General features: G+C 45.1%; 1 protein-coding gene across 1 annotated transcript in view; it reads right to left on the bottom strand.

Moving 5' to 3' along the window:
- Window positions 1-2,968: 2,968 nt before the first annotated feature.
- Window positions 2,969-14,654, bottom strand: part of ETV3 (ETS variant transcription factor 3) — a 14,476-nt gene continuing 2,790 nt past the window's right edge. Inside the window, exons 3-5 of the mRNA XM_038383181.2 lie at window positions 13,390-13,627; window positions 10,758-10,873; window positions 2,969-7,886 (exon numbers count right to left, since the gene is read on the bottom strand). Coding sequence (XP_038239109.1) covers window positions 6,688-7,886; window positions 10,758-10,873; window positions 13,390-13,627 — 1,553 coding nt within the window. The 3' untranslated portion in view covers window positions 2,969-6,687. The remainder of the gene's footprint in view (window positions 7,887-10,757; window positions 10,874-13,389; window positions 13,628-14,654) is intronic.

Below are 14,654 nucleotides of genomic sequence, written 5' to 3'. Positions count from 1 at the left end.
AATACAAAAAGCTTGCTGCAAGTTCCTTTGTGGACACTTATTTAGGTTGAAACTGGATTTATTTGTGTTTAGAGTCTATTAGGAGCTTCTTTAAGCTAAATCAAAATAAGCCTTCAAATGACAGGCATTGGATGGAACAGAAAGTGTTTGCTGGAGATATTAAAACTATGAGTGGGTTAAATCTTGGCCCTATCGTACTCGGTCTGCACCAGCCATTCCTTTTACCTTGACCGCATCACACCTGTTGGAGAAAGCCTGCTCTCCACAGCCTTCTGTACCGATGGCCAACATTCGCACTAGCAATACCACTCAAGTCTTATCTGGGGGGTGAAAAGGATTCTGCTATTTACCATCCAACATCAGGTTCCCAGTGGTGGTGGGCTGAAGCCTATTTCAGCAGGAGAATCTCACATCAGTATCATCACTGAGCAATTAAGGCCTCCTCCTGTAACCAAGGAAAGCTTTCCATGGATTCTCGCTGCTGGGATCATTGCTCGCCGCTGGCAGTCCTAGGCTTAAGAGACACGTTTCATCCTTTTACCTGCCAACCTCGCAGTTATCAAGCTCCACCGCAGCACATCACTCGTATTCATGGCAGGAAATCTCACCAGGCAAAATTTCAGATAGTCAAATGAAACAGTTAAGAGTTTTCCTTAGATAGAGTCCAGAGCGCAGTTACAGGAATGAAGGGAAAATGCTTGACCATATTACTACCACCTCAGTGATACAGCTAATTAGGGCCTGGTGTAGTCTGAAGGATACCCCACCTCTTAACAAAAGAGCAGCCTAATGGCCATACTGGGTCAGACCAAAGGTCCATCTAGCCCAATATCCTTTCTTCTGACAGTGGCCAATGCTAGGTGCCCCAGAGGGAATGAACAGAACAGGGAATCATCAGGTGATCCACCCCATCACCCACTCCCAGCTTCTGGCAAACAAGGGCTAGAGACACCATCCCTGCCTATCCTGGCTAATAGCCCTTGATGGACCTGTCCTCCATGAACTTATCTGCTTCTTTTTTGAACCCCGTTGTAGTCTTGGCCTTCACACTATCCTCTGGCAAAGAGTTCCATGGGTTGACTGTGTGTTGGGTGAAGAAATACTTCCTTTTGTTGGTTTTAAATCTGCTGCCTATTAATTTCATTGGGTGACCCCTAGTTCTTGCATTATGAATAGTAAATAACTCTTCCTTATTTACTTTCTCCACACCAGGCATGATTTTATAGACCTCTGTCATATCCTGCCCCAGTCTCTTTTCCAAGCTGAAAAGTCCCAATCTTATTAATCTCTCCTCATATGGAAGCCGTTCCAGACCCCTCATCATTTTTGTTGCTCTTTTCTGAACCTTTTCCAATTCCAGTCTATCTATCTTTTTTGAGATGGGGTGACCACATCTGCATCTGCAAGATGTGGGCATACCATGGATTTATATAGAGGCATTATGATATTTTCTGTCTTATTCTCTCTCCCTTTCTTAAAGACTCCCAACATTGTTTGCTTTTTTGACTGCCGCTGCACATTGAGTGGTTGTCTTCCATTATATGGGCTGCATGTCTACTTCTTCAGTAGGTCTTTAACAGCTGCTGATCTATCCCAACTCTATGTCGGTCAGTGTTATTCAAAGGACAGGGTTAAAATGGCAAACAAAAAATACCCTGTATATTGGAAGAGTTGGACAAAGGTGCTAAAGATGGGCATAAGAACACAATGCGCTTAAACTCGAGGATAATTACGACAACACAATGGGAAGACTGCACTCAAGATGAATTCCTGCGATGCAGGCAGCTGCCTTTGGCACCTCTTCAGCCTTGCTCAGAGAGCGAGCACGTTACAACAGGACACTGGCAACGAACTGCACAATTCCAAAGTCAGAGGAGTTCCAGGAGACGAATGGCGCCAAAACTTAACTCACCACACGCATTCCGAGAGGAGCCTTCATCTGTAAGGTCTGGAAGGTAGCCAGTCACTGGAAATTCAGGTTTGAGTTTGCTCGCCAGTTAGAGATGGGGGAGCTGAAACACGCCACTGAGGTCACACATTTGAGTTCTTTGGAGAGGGGGAAACAGATACAGGGCAAACTCATTCCATGAGCACCTCCTGCTGGAGGACATGAGGAGCAGCATCAATACGAACTGCGAGAATGCACTGTGCATCTCCACGGAAACAAACACAAAGGAATGTTCAGAACAAGCTGGAAAAAACATACAACGTGCTGGTGTCGACTGAGGACCAGGATGCAAGTTAGGGCAAACCAGGGGAAGTACAAGAAGCAGGGCACGAAGCTGTCGGATTACGAACCTGCACACGTACGAAGGCAAGAGGACTCACAGTGACAGACAAAAGAGGCAGCATATTCAAGGGTTTAAGGGAGCAATGACATGGTTACTGACAGTGCACTGTGGAGAAGAAAATACTGATCTCCATTAGCAGAAGAGGAGGGTGGTTAGAGAAATGCATGAGACAAGACTCTGAATGCAAGTAGCATTTAAGGAAGCCTGGGAAAATGGTCCTTGGCTAAGGCACAGGACCGGTAATCAGGACATCTGGGTATTACTCCTGGCTCTGCCACACAATCATGGTCAAGTCACTCCCCCATTTGTGTCTCGGTTTCACCAGTCCTAAAATGCAGAGAGTCATACTGACCTTCTGTAAGAGATCTTTTCCTCTGCAGATCTCAAAGTGCTATAGAACAGCTAGGCCTCAGAATGCAGAGTTTGGTCTTGTGGTTAAAGCAATCGACTTTGAAAACTGAATCCAGATCTTCCGTTCTGCTGAAGACTTCTTGCAAGACAACAGTTGAATCACTTAATCTATTTGCTTCCCACCTTGTAAAATGTGGATGATTCTTCCCCATCTCTCACCATGCATGTGAGCATCCATGCATTAACGTGTCTGAGGCATGCCCGCTAATGGGCACCATATAGACAGACAGACAATCTGGCAAAGCACAAAAACTAAAAAAATCTTGTTGACTTATTTAAAAGGTTTATTTAACTTTTTAATTTGAGGTAAAATACTTTTTTTTCTTTCAACTTCCATAACAAAATACAGAGCTATCAGATACCCCTGGAAAAAAATATGTATATTACACATATATTTCTATAACATTACATCATATATATATATATATATATATGCAAACTTTTTTGAAGACTTTATAGAAAGTGGAACAGCTAAAGGCACTGCACAATGGAGTATTTAAAGACTACTTTACATTTTTATGTACATATACACACACTTAATTCTGCTTTCAGTGGACAGATAGCTCAAGCTAACAGAGTCAGATGTGAATGCATCCATACTAATCCCTGCTGAATCAACTCTAATAAAGTCAAAGAACATGCCTCGCGAAAAGTGAATTTTTTTTTAAAAAAAACAACAACTTTCTATCGGTAAATACTTTTTCTCTTTAAAAACACTAAAATTTAACAAGTTTTTTTTTTTTTTAAACAATCTGATTAAAAATATTTCAAACCAAAAGAAGAAATCCTTTTTAAAACCCACCAGGAACCATAAGAGGAAAAAAAAAAGAAAAAAGTTACTTTAAAAAACAAACACAATTATAGAATAAATAAAAAAAACAAGACAACCAAGCAATGGATTTAACCTGTCTTGTAGATGAAGACACTGACAGTTTGTCACTAGGGTTTTAATGCTTCTAGAGGAGGCTGTTCCTTTCTCTTCACCCACACACTACTGTAGAGAGGTTAAATTCCCTATGTGAAGTGGGGCAGTATTAGCCAAATACCACCCGCAGCTAGTATAGCCTTGCAAAATCCAACTCGCCCTTCCCTGGGGGATGTGAGGAATAATTTTCATTATTGAGCAGACTGACCCCAGGGCTTGACAATTTTGCAACACTGCGGGGAGATGCTTGGCTAACATTCCCAACCCTACGCTTTGCCCTGACAATTCTCTCCCACAAGCCTCAGATTACTGCTGGTTGTCTCATTAAAGTTCCTTTCCTACAGATTGTCTATGGCTAAACAAAGCAAAAATGATTTAAAAACATTAACATGCTCTTGATTAGTTAATACAGGTGGATGCTGAGATTTCAACCATTTAAACTTTAAAAGTTTAAATATTTGGCACACTGGAATATATATATATTTTATTTAAAATGTATTTATAAGCTTCCTCCTTTAAGCTGCTGCTAGGTAATGTTAAGTCTGGTCAGGAGGAACACCTCTGCAAAAAGGTGCCTTCCTGAGCCAGCTGGGGAACAGGGTAACGCTGCCTAATGGGCTTTGCCGCCCCCTTCTCCAAAGCTGAATACATCACCCCAACGCTGATGTACCCAGCGTTCACTGGTCCATTGTCCTGAGAACCTGAGTCCTTTATCCCTGAACTTGGAGATCCCAGTTTGCAGTGCAATGACAATTGACCCTCCCACCCCCAACCCAAACTGATTGCAAACTTTTAAAGCCAAATGACATTTTAAATGTAGTTTTAACTTTCATTTGGAAAAAGAAGCGTGAAACAGGTGATTTTATTCCCCCCTCAAATGGGAGCAGCATCCATTGATTCTGGCACTTGGGTATGACGGGGCTGAAGATATGCATTACTGATTCGAAAGGCCTCTAGTTTCTATTCCTGAGTTCATACTGACATCTGCTGGCCCGCTCTTTGGGAAAGGGATGTTCCGAAAGCCGGGGATGCCTTGCCCTTTCCCCCCGTGCTCTGTTCCAAATTTGAAGGTAAACCTAGATGCTAAAAAGGCAACCCTGTGGGGTAATGGTTACTGCCAAGAACTGGGAGCTAGGAAGTCCGTGGATTCTAAACCACAGCTGAACCAGCCAGCCCGCACAGATCGGGCAGCTGGGAGCGAAGCGGGAACGGCACCACGGCACAGATGCTGCAACGAAGCAGAGCTGCCCCAGTAAAGAGATCACAACCCCTTCCCCGCCCCCTGATTTACATACATTTCTGCCAGTGCCTCTCAGGCAGTAGTTACCAAGCAGAGCAGTTTGTCTAAGAATGCTCCTTGTACTATGTACACTATTTTGCTTAGGCAGGGCCTTCTGGCCAGGTTTTCAACTCGCTGGCTCCAAGCTGAGCAGGCAAACTGCCCTCTTAACCATGTAGACCAGGTTTATATTTGCCTAATAGCCTATGCAAGTAATACTCTGCTCACACATACTGGCCCTGCCCCTCACAACAGTTGCTAAGCTCTCTATTAAAGTAGCTTGCCTGCTCAAAACTGGTTTCCTAGACTTGCATGAATAAACGGCAACACCATAGATACGACTTTATCCCTGCCGAGATCAATCGGTCAAGTTCCTTTCAAGGAATCATTAGAAATTAGTCCCAATGCAACAGGAAAGAGTCACATTCCTCGGTGTAATCTGAATCTCAGGCCAATTAGTCTAACGAGAAACAGCTGTCCAGGGAACCAGTGGGTTTATCGCAAATAATGGGGCAAGATTTACAAAGCAAGGTCTGAGTAGCCACCACCACTCCCCAAACTGCTGTCATGCTCTATAGCACCAGCTTGCCCTCCAAAATTCACCTTTGAACTTTTCTTGCCCCCCACCGGAACATTGTCTTCAATGCCACCCTGCCCTGTTCCTCTCCCTGTCCCTCCACGCAACCCTTTATATCCATACCCATCGCAGTCAATCTAAACAACGTTTTCCTCCCAATGGTATTAAAAGTGAGACAGACCCCAATACCAAATGGAAACCCAACCTCGGTCAGGAAGATCCAGCTGTTATACAAGCTTCTTCTGTCAACAGACCCATATCACATAAAGTGTATCTATGTACTTAAGGCATGACTCAAAGTGATAGGGGAACCAAACAATAAAGGGAGTAGATTTAACAAAGCTCTCATTCCTTTTCCATGAACTCACCACAATCAAATTAGAGGGTTAATCTTCCAAGCACTTCCCCACCCCACCTATTAGAAAGAAGAAGAAAAAACCTAGGGTACATTTTAATGCAGTCTATTAAAGGCATTAGGTTATTTTTCCCACTCCACTACTCCCTTCCCTGAAAGATTTTACAATTGCTCATGGCTTTTTCAATATTTCAAGAAGGCTGAAAGAACGACCATCACGTCTTCAAGGCCTAATGAGAGTTGTTTGTCAGAAATACAGCTTGACTCAAAAACCACCGACTACCGCGTTTTCAGCAGCTTCCTCCTACTGATGCCAAGCTGTTTTGGTTTTCTGTGTTTGTCTTTCTGCAATCTCTGTTTCAATTTAAAGACAGTGCAACACTCCCGTCCGCCAAACCTGCTGAAAAGAGCGACAGCTCGTGATGCCGACAAAAAAAAAAAAAAAATCGCATCTCCGATTGAACTGTTTAGGAAATCTTTTCCCACTGCCGCACCCGACGTCATAAAAAGAAACTATATTCAGATTCCTGCTTCTATAAATACTAGCGAATATAAAGTAGATTATGTCTGGAGTTCATAAGCCTCGCTGGAGACTGTGGCTTGGTCTTTCCGGAGTTTGCGCAAAGTCTCAACCTCACGCGCAGAAGAGGTTAGCGCCTCCCTCTCTTAACCAGGACAAGCAAAGTCTCACCTGCGATTCAACAAATTAAAAAACAAAACAAAAAACCAAAGTCTAGTCCCTAGAATTATCAAACCATTCTAGTCCCCCGCCCCCGCCCCCTCTGCAACATTGCTACATAAATACATGGATTCTAGTACAAATGGACTGTAGCACTTTCCAGTTAGCTCCTAGGTGTCTGATGCAGCTGTGGCTGTCACTGCCTTGGGTGTCGGGACGAGGTGTGAGGCACCCAACACACCGTTCCAGTGCAGCTTCCCGTTCTGGTGCTCCTCTGGGGCTTCAGCCTGCCGGTCACCGTTCCAACGTCGTTTCAGACGCAGTTTTGGTGGCATCAGGGCATCCTCTCTCTTTTCCTGCACCCCGGTGTCTCCCACTGGCTCTCTGGATGGCTTCTCTCCACCTCCTTCCCCTTGCCCCTGAGATTCTTCAGTGGGAAAGTTTATTCGAGCAGGTGCTGGTGACAGAGAGGGCCAGGACGGGGCAGCTGGCCTGGCAAATACAGCACCTCTCTCTCCTTCCATGCCGGTGTTTGGCATTACCATGCCAGGCCCTTCTTCCTCCTCCTCACTTTTGTCCTTCCCTTTGGCTGGTGGCTCTTCACTTTCAAGCTCCTTGTCCACTATCGGCTCAACCTTAACCCTGGGTGAAGCTGGAGCTAGCTGGGGGGCAGTCACCTCTTCAGAGCTTCCCAGTCTCTCTCTGTTCTTACGCCCCACAGGTGGAGGCTGTAGCTTGATCGGGAACTGCGGCTGCTCTTCGGGATGCATCTGGCACTGTAGTGGTGGGACCATGAGCCCCGGATAGCGGGGGAAAGTCCGCGGGCTCAGGTGGTAGTTGAAGACCGAGCAGGCTTGTGAATGCAGGTAGTGTTTCATTTCCTCGGGGTTGAAAGAGAAGCAGCTGCTACCTGTGAAGGGGCTGAGACCTGGCGAGGGGCTGTAGGAGAAGAGGGTTGGAGTCAGAGACAACGCAGGCGAGATTGGGACATTTAAGACCCCACCGCGCCCTGGAAGAGGGGACACGGCAAAAGGACTGTGAGGATCTGGGTAGATCCCAGGCCTCGTGAAGAGAGGCAGCATGATCTCCGGCTTGCGCTTCTGATTATTGATGCTCCCAGCACCCACTGCATTCCGAGAAGCCATGAGATCCACGCCACGTCGCCAGTCTGAGGAGACATCCTCCAACTCCGGCACATCAGGCTTCCTGTCACTGCTGTCGTTCAGAGGCTCCTGGCTGGATGGTCCCAGGGATCCACTGGAGAACCGGCTGGGTTGGGCGTCCTCAGTGGGAGAGTGGCTGTCCAAGGGTGGGAAATGGAAGCGGGACGAAGCGGTGGGGACAGGTGGGGCACTCTGTGGGACAACACCTGGTGCAAGGGAGAGAATGAGAAAGGAGTGTTAGGAACCCACATGGCCAGGGAGGAAAGTGTCGCGTGTAAGAACTTCGTGGTTGGGGCTGTACCTGGAGATGCTTAAAAACGTAACACAAAAGCACCACACATGCTCTGCAGTGTAATAGGTGATCGGCTGGGAGCAGCCTTAGAAACCTGCTCTCTATTCCCCTCATCTCCCCGCCAAATACCTCAATCACCTCTGCCCAGCTCAAAATCTTGCCACCCTTGGAGGTGAATCGTCTCCTTTAGTGCCTGAAGCAGCCTTCTTGCCCCTCAGCTTGAGAGAGACAAGGTGGGTGAGGTAATATCGTTTATTGGACCAACTTCTGCCAGTGAGAGACAAGGTTTGCAGCTTACACAGAGCTCTTCTTTGGGTTCTCAGCACTGTCAACTAATCGGTGATTTTCAGATCCACACACGTTTCCCCTGCCCCTTCTGTCTCTCTCGAGGTCTCCTTCTCTCTCCTGTTTAATTGAGAGGCTTTTTGAGGCGGCAGTGTGCATGACAGATGTTATGCAATACAGCTTTATTGAAGCCCCTACACACACTGCTGATAAAGCTCTAATTCTCACAACGGAACTTCAAAACACACCGATTTGTGCTTTTCCAGAATGGAAGAGATTTGATCTCAGACAATTTCCCCAGTAATATTGCTACTCAAACAGGTCCCTTGTGCGCACCGTTTCAGACACTCCCATCTGAAGGCTTGAGAAGACCTTTGTGCTTAATATTTGCTATTGCTAACAGAAGCCTGATTAATGCAGTTTTGTGCCTGCTCTCACCTTAGACACAAAGAGACCCAAGCACCTCTACCCGATAAAGTGCACACAACAGAGAGGAAAGAGGAGAAATCTGATTCCAGTGTCCCAAACAGGTTTAATATCCCAACCCCCAGCCCCAGCCAGGAGGAAAGAAAACAGGCTGTAATTAGACAGATGCATTCCAATTCTCCAAACTTTTTTTTTTTTTTTAAATGCATGCCCCAGGGACAGGAGGGAGTGTCGGCAAACAGGAGCAGTAGTGAGCAATGTTGAGGTGGAACTGCTCAGACTTGTTGCTGTAGTAATTATAGATCTGCAGTGCAGCTTCACACTACATTTTATATCCCTCATGCTTGGGTTCAGAGCACCTGGAAAATACATTTCTCCCCTACATACAACTCCTCTCACATGGGGGAAGCAACTCTACTTCATTGTTGATTTCTACTCCTCCATTGCCTCCTACCCCTAGGGTGGATGCTTTCTTAAAGGACAGGCTCTTTGAAACCACAATTCTGGACTTTCATGGTGGAGGCTGCCCAGTGCGATTTTAGAGTCAAATGATGAGTTAGATGCACAGTAGTTGCACTGCCAGGATCTATCTAGGTATTTATGAAGTGCCACAGTCATCACGGTAACTAAGCACAAAGTACAACAGTAAAGGTTAACAAACATCCCTCTCAGACTATCATCCCCGGCTTTGAATAGCTGCCATCACTCAGTCTCCACAAACACTATTCCCCTTTCCTTTGTTAGGTTGATCTTCAGCCATTCATCAGGCCTTCTTGATGAGGTGAGCCCTGCATGGCACTCTAAACATGACCAGGCGAGGGTCCTTTCTGATCCAACTCCTTGCAGCATTGAGTTTTGCAGTTTAGGCCCCAAACATAATGGCTCCCAGAAGCGTCCCACCGATCATGTTCAACATGATCCGCCCTAGTGAGCGTGGGGGCTGTTTAGATATGCAGACGCCATTCTACACCCACCAATGGGGCACACATCCTTCAACATTAGAACGTATTCTTTCCTGGGGTTGTGATTCCAGGGTTAGCCCTCAATCATATGAAGCAGGTCATGGGATCTTAGATTCCACCGCACAACCCACCAGAGTGGAACTCAAGATGGATGGACCCTCTGACAGCATAACTGCAGCATTACTGCTGGCATTAGCCCAAACCCTGGTGTGGAACTTATACTCAGGAATGACTGACTCAACGACAAGAGACTCAATGCCCCAAACATCCTAATGGCCAACATCGATGCTTCCTGTATAAGCACCTTGTGGCTACCCTGTTAAACCATTGTGGATTTGGGTCACTACAAGAGTTCAGGAGCTCCCGTGACTCACAAGCGAGTCAAAACTCACCAGTGAAAGCTGCTCTGATCTGCACTTGCTGGTAAATTCCCCTGAAAGCCAGAGCAATTTAGCCAAGAATTGTTCTGCTTGACATAAAAGGGGCAGGAACACAGCAATCAAAGGCTGTTGTCAGCATAAGAGCTGGTTTAACTGCTCTTCAGTAGAGCAAGAAGCTTTTTATCGCTGTCTTTAGGCTGTGAACATTTTGATAACATTTACATGTACCCACTCCCGGAGACCTCTGGACATCGTAATAGGGAAGGTCACATTTATACAACACCATAAACGTACAGGGTGCTTTGCAAGCACGTAGAACAAGTCCCTGCAATAGAACCGAAACCCTCTATTATCAGAAGGACAAGACACTCAAATAAAACTGCGAGCGAAGCAAACCTCTAACAACCAATAAAGACAACCAAACAAGCAAGCTTACATAGAAAGCCTGTATGCCTCAGGCTTGCCTTAAAGGCTGCCATGAGAGGGCAAACAGAGGGGAAGTGCACTCCAGTTTAAGTATCATCATAGTACTGACATTCCCACCATATTAGCTCTGATTGCTTGGGAGTTGTACAAATTAGAGATTGTGGAAGGAATCTGTGCAGATCGCTGGGTGTGATTTTAGCTGCCTCCCTGCACTACAGGCATGTCACAGCATAAGCTCAGCATTCCATATGCTGCCAATCAACGCACATTGATTAGGATTTGATAGGAACCCCATTTCCATCTTACCATTGGGCCGTATGTTAATAAATGGATAGTTGGGCATCACCAGTTTGTTGAAGTTGAACTTGTAGGTAAACCTTTTGCCTTTTGTCTTGTGAAGAATCCTCTTGTTATAATAATATCTGTCAAAAAAAAAAAGTTAAAAAATTATCAAGAGCTCTGCCAGTCAGATGCAATACAGCTTAATGTCTATTGCTTAAGCCACTCTAAGGCCTGCCTTCCTTCTATTATGTCCAAGTTTCAACTGTCTACAAAGAAATAAAGCTACTCAGAGAAGAAGAATAAAATTAAGCACATGAAAATTGAGGCTGTTGTCAGGAAAAGTTTCCAAAGAATAATTCCTAGCTCGTCTATAGCTCTTTTCAGCCATTGGTCTCAAAGCACTTTGTGAAGGTTAGTATCATTATCCGCTTTTTACAGATGAGGAAACAGACAAAGTGACTTACCCAAGGTCACCCAGAAGGCTAGTGGCAGAGCTGGGAATAAAACCATAGGTCCCACTGCAGTGCTCTCTCTACAAGGCCTCCCAAACAGTGAGATCAGTGACACTGCCTCCCAATGAAGGGCTTCCTAGACTGTGGTTTCCAGAGGACTTGCTGGCAGCCCAGAGAGCTGGCCGAGCACATGGTATTAGCTCATTATTTCCAACAGCTAAATTCAATTAAAGATAGCTAAGTATGTTACTTTTCCACGTAAGCAGTAGCAGTAGTTGTAGTTGCCACAGGGATGTTAAAGGTTTGAGAATGGGAAGGAATGTGTCCATAAGACAGTCTGCATTCCAGTAAAGCTCACATTCTGAAAGCATATGGGAGTGTGATTCGCAGGTGACATAGCTATGCGCTAGCTCACCTCAAGGTAGCACGCTAAAACTTGTAGCGTAGCCACGATAGCTCTAGCACAGGCAGTGGTGATCGACTATGGGTTAGCCGAGCCAAGCTCGCACCTACGGGGTTAAGTGGGTTTGCACTCAGAACTGCTGTCTGGGCTACCATGGCTACATGACTGTTTTTAGCATGCTAGCTCGATGAGAGCTAGTGCATGGCAACGCAAACTGGGCATCAAAATCCTAGCTCATAGTGTAGACCTAACCAGTACACCGAAATACTACACACGATTCACCCCCACACCCCTTGCTATTTAAAATTTTGGTTGTCAGCACTTCATGTTTGCATAGATGGCAAAAAATCAAGCGGCTGGAGTACAGGGAGGGGGTGGGAAGACAAAGGTTTCCTACTTGAGGTGGCTGCTTGTGCCAGCACTGCTGATTAATCTCACTTCAGTGAAGTTCTGAGTGTGATCGAGGAACCAAGGTATGACTGGATCAGGCAGGTGGAGTTTTTTCCACTCCCATACATCAATTGCAGCGTTTGTGTTATTCAATTTATTGTTTCCTTCCTGTTCCATTATGTGTCTGTTTTGTTTGCTGCCTTGTTTATCTTTGCCTGCCCTGCCCAGGAGGGATCAGAGGGCACATGAGGCCCATATTATTAGCAAGGTCGGTAACACCGCAACTTCTCAGAACGGAGCCCAGTGTCATTTTTATAAGGACAGATCTGACTAGGCTACATCTCCCCAGCCAACAGGACTGGGCCCATTTCGAGGAGCCTCCCCTTTCAAACTACACAGCAGAGATTGAAAAGCTCTTGAAGGGGGGGTAAATAAAACTGGTATGTGTTCTGGTGAAGGTTACACAGTGGGAAAGATTTCAAGAACTAGGATGGACGTTGGCAAGGAGAAAAGGTAACAGAACTTTACGAATAGATCCAGAAGTGCAAAGTAAAAACTGATCAACCCCCGTCACCCTGCCCACCACCAAATGACAGTATTGGCCATATACTACCCTCTGACTGTTGCACACTCCTATGTCAGCAGCTCTTAGCAGGTTAGGGCTGAACTCTAATGCAGCACAGCTGAATGTATTGCTGCTGCAGAAGAACACTGATGGAGGCCAATTATTATTATTTGTATTATTGTAGCACCTAGGGGTCTGAGTCATAGACCAGGATCCCATTGCATTGTGACTTATGTTTATAGATACAACAGGATAAAGGTAAGGGAAATACAACTGTTGTAAAACAACTGATTGCGGGATCAAGAAGGAACCTTAATCCCATGTCTTCACCCTCTAATTCTGTACAAGTAGGAACTGGTCTTAAACAAGGGAGTTGCTTTCTTGGAAATTTTATCACTGATGGAATAAGCCAATGCTTTTTGCTGCAATACACATATTACACAAGCAGGCATCAGAACCGGAGGAAGAGAAGAGACAGGAAAGCTCCCAAGTAGTAAATTCCTGATTACAATGATCTTCAAGTTATAAATGCAAATTTATGTCATTACACCCCACAATCAGGTAGAGGACAAATCTGCTGTTATGTCAGAACCCTCTGGCAACCTTGTGGTCATTTCCTCCCCATGTCTGTCTAACCTTTTCCAAATACAACTGTATCAACCACCCAGATGGTCCCATAATTCTCCAAAGTTTAGGGGCAATTGAGCTGGGAAGGTTGAGTCAATTTCCACAATCAATCAACTTTGTATATGAATCAGCCACATCTTCCAGCTATCCTTCCCTGTCAACCCCATTCTGAATATTTCACCCTCATAAACAATTGTTTTCAAGGATCCTTCCATTCACCTGAGGGCCCGGCTCAGCTTGTCGTAGTTCATTTGTGGTTTGCATTTCCTCCTGCCCCACAGCCGTGCTACTTCATCTGGATCCTTGATCACAAACTCCCCATACTCGCCCTGCTGCCAAGCAATGACATGGCGGAATTCCTCCTTCTGCAGCAGCTCCAGGATAAAGTGCCAGAGCTGGATCTGACGGGAGCCAGGGCTCGATTCAGTTTTGTATGCCCACTCTGGGAAGTGATAGCCTTGAAGAGAACCCAAAGCAACAGAATGAAATAATTAAAAGCCATTAAAACAAAAAAATACATAGCAAACTGGAGCTAGGAACAGAGCTCAGCAAGTGTAAGGTCTTTGAAGCAGTGATTGCCTTTCACTGCATCTAGCAGAATGGTGCTGTGATTTTGGTTACAGTCTCTACATGCTACTATAGTATAAATAATAGGACTTGAACTCAAGGGTCCTGTCCACCAGTTCCCTTGCTGTAACAATACTGCCTCCCTAGAGAGGAAAATATGAAAAATCAACATAGTGAAACCAAACAGAAGCAAGACCTAAAGATAAAAAAAGACACTAGAAGAACCAGAAAGAATGAAAAGGGAACTTTACACACCAGACATCTTGGCCACATTTTTGAACTTAGGTGTTCAAAATCAGGCACCTAAATCCATACTTAGGCATCTAAACGAGAGGCCTGATTTTTAGAGGTTTTGAGCACTCACAATTTTCATCAAATCCAGTCAGCTGTCCAGCCTCTGAGAGAAAATCTTAGTCTACACCACTTTCAGCCATGCTGACAGGTGCTTATGAATGACTGTCAAGTTTAGTTGTGCCAGAACAGTTTTCCAGCATAACTATTGTTGCAGGGTTTCCCAAATCATTGTGGACAGGGTGGTTTGGGGTTTTTCTGAGAACTGTGCTAAGCCAAACTGTGTTACAGATGGATGACATCTGTGTTACCTCTGTATAACCCAATAATTGGGTATGAAAACACATACAAGGCATAGTGGGGCATGAACCAAGGTCACAAATCCTGCATGCAAAACATCTAGAGGAAAATATATTCAAGTTTTAACCCAGTTACTGCTCTGCGTGATTCCAAATCCAAAACTCACAGGACATCAGACCTTACCTATAAGGTCAAACAGCTCTGTAATTAGGTTCACAAAAAGAAAAGGAGTACTTGTGGCACCTTAGAGATTGACAAATTTATTTGAGCATAAGATGCATCTGATGAAGTGAGCTGTAGCTCATGAAAGCTTATGTGCAAATAAA

Source organism: Dermochelys coriacea, chromosome 24 (assembly GCF_009764565.3).
Source record: "Dermochelys coriacea isolate rDerCor1 chromosome 24, rDerCor1.pri.v4, whole genome shotgun sequence".
In the NCBI taxonomy this organism is placed as follows: domain Eukaryota; kingdom Metazoa; phylum Chordata; order Testudines; family Dermochelyidae; genus Dermochelys; species Dermochelys coriacea.
This window is presented reverse-complemented; position numbering and strand designations above follow the sequence as displayed.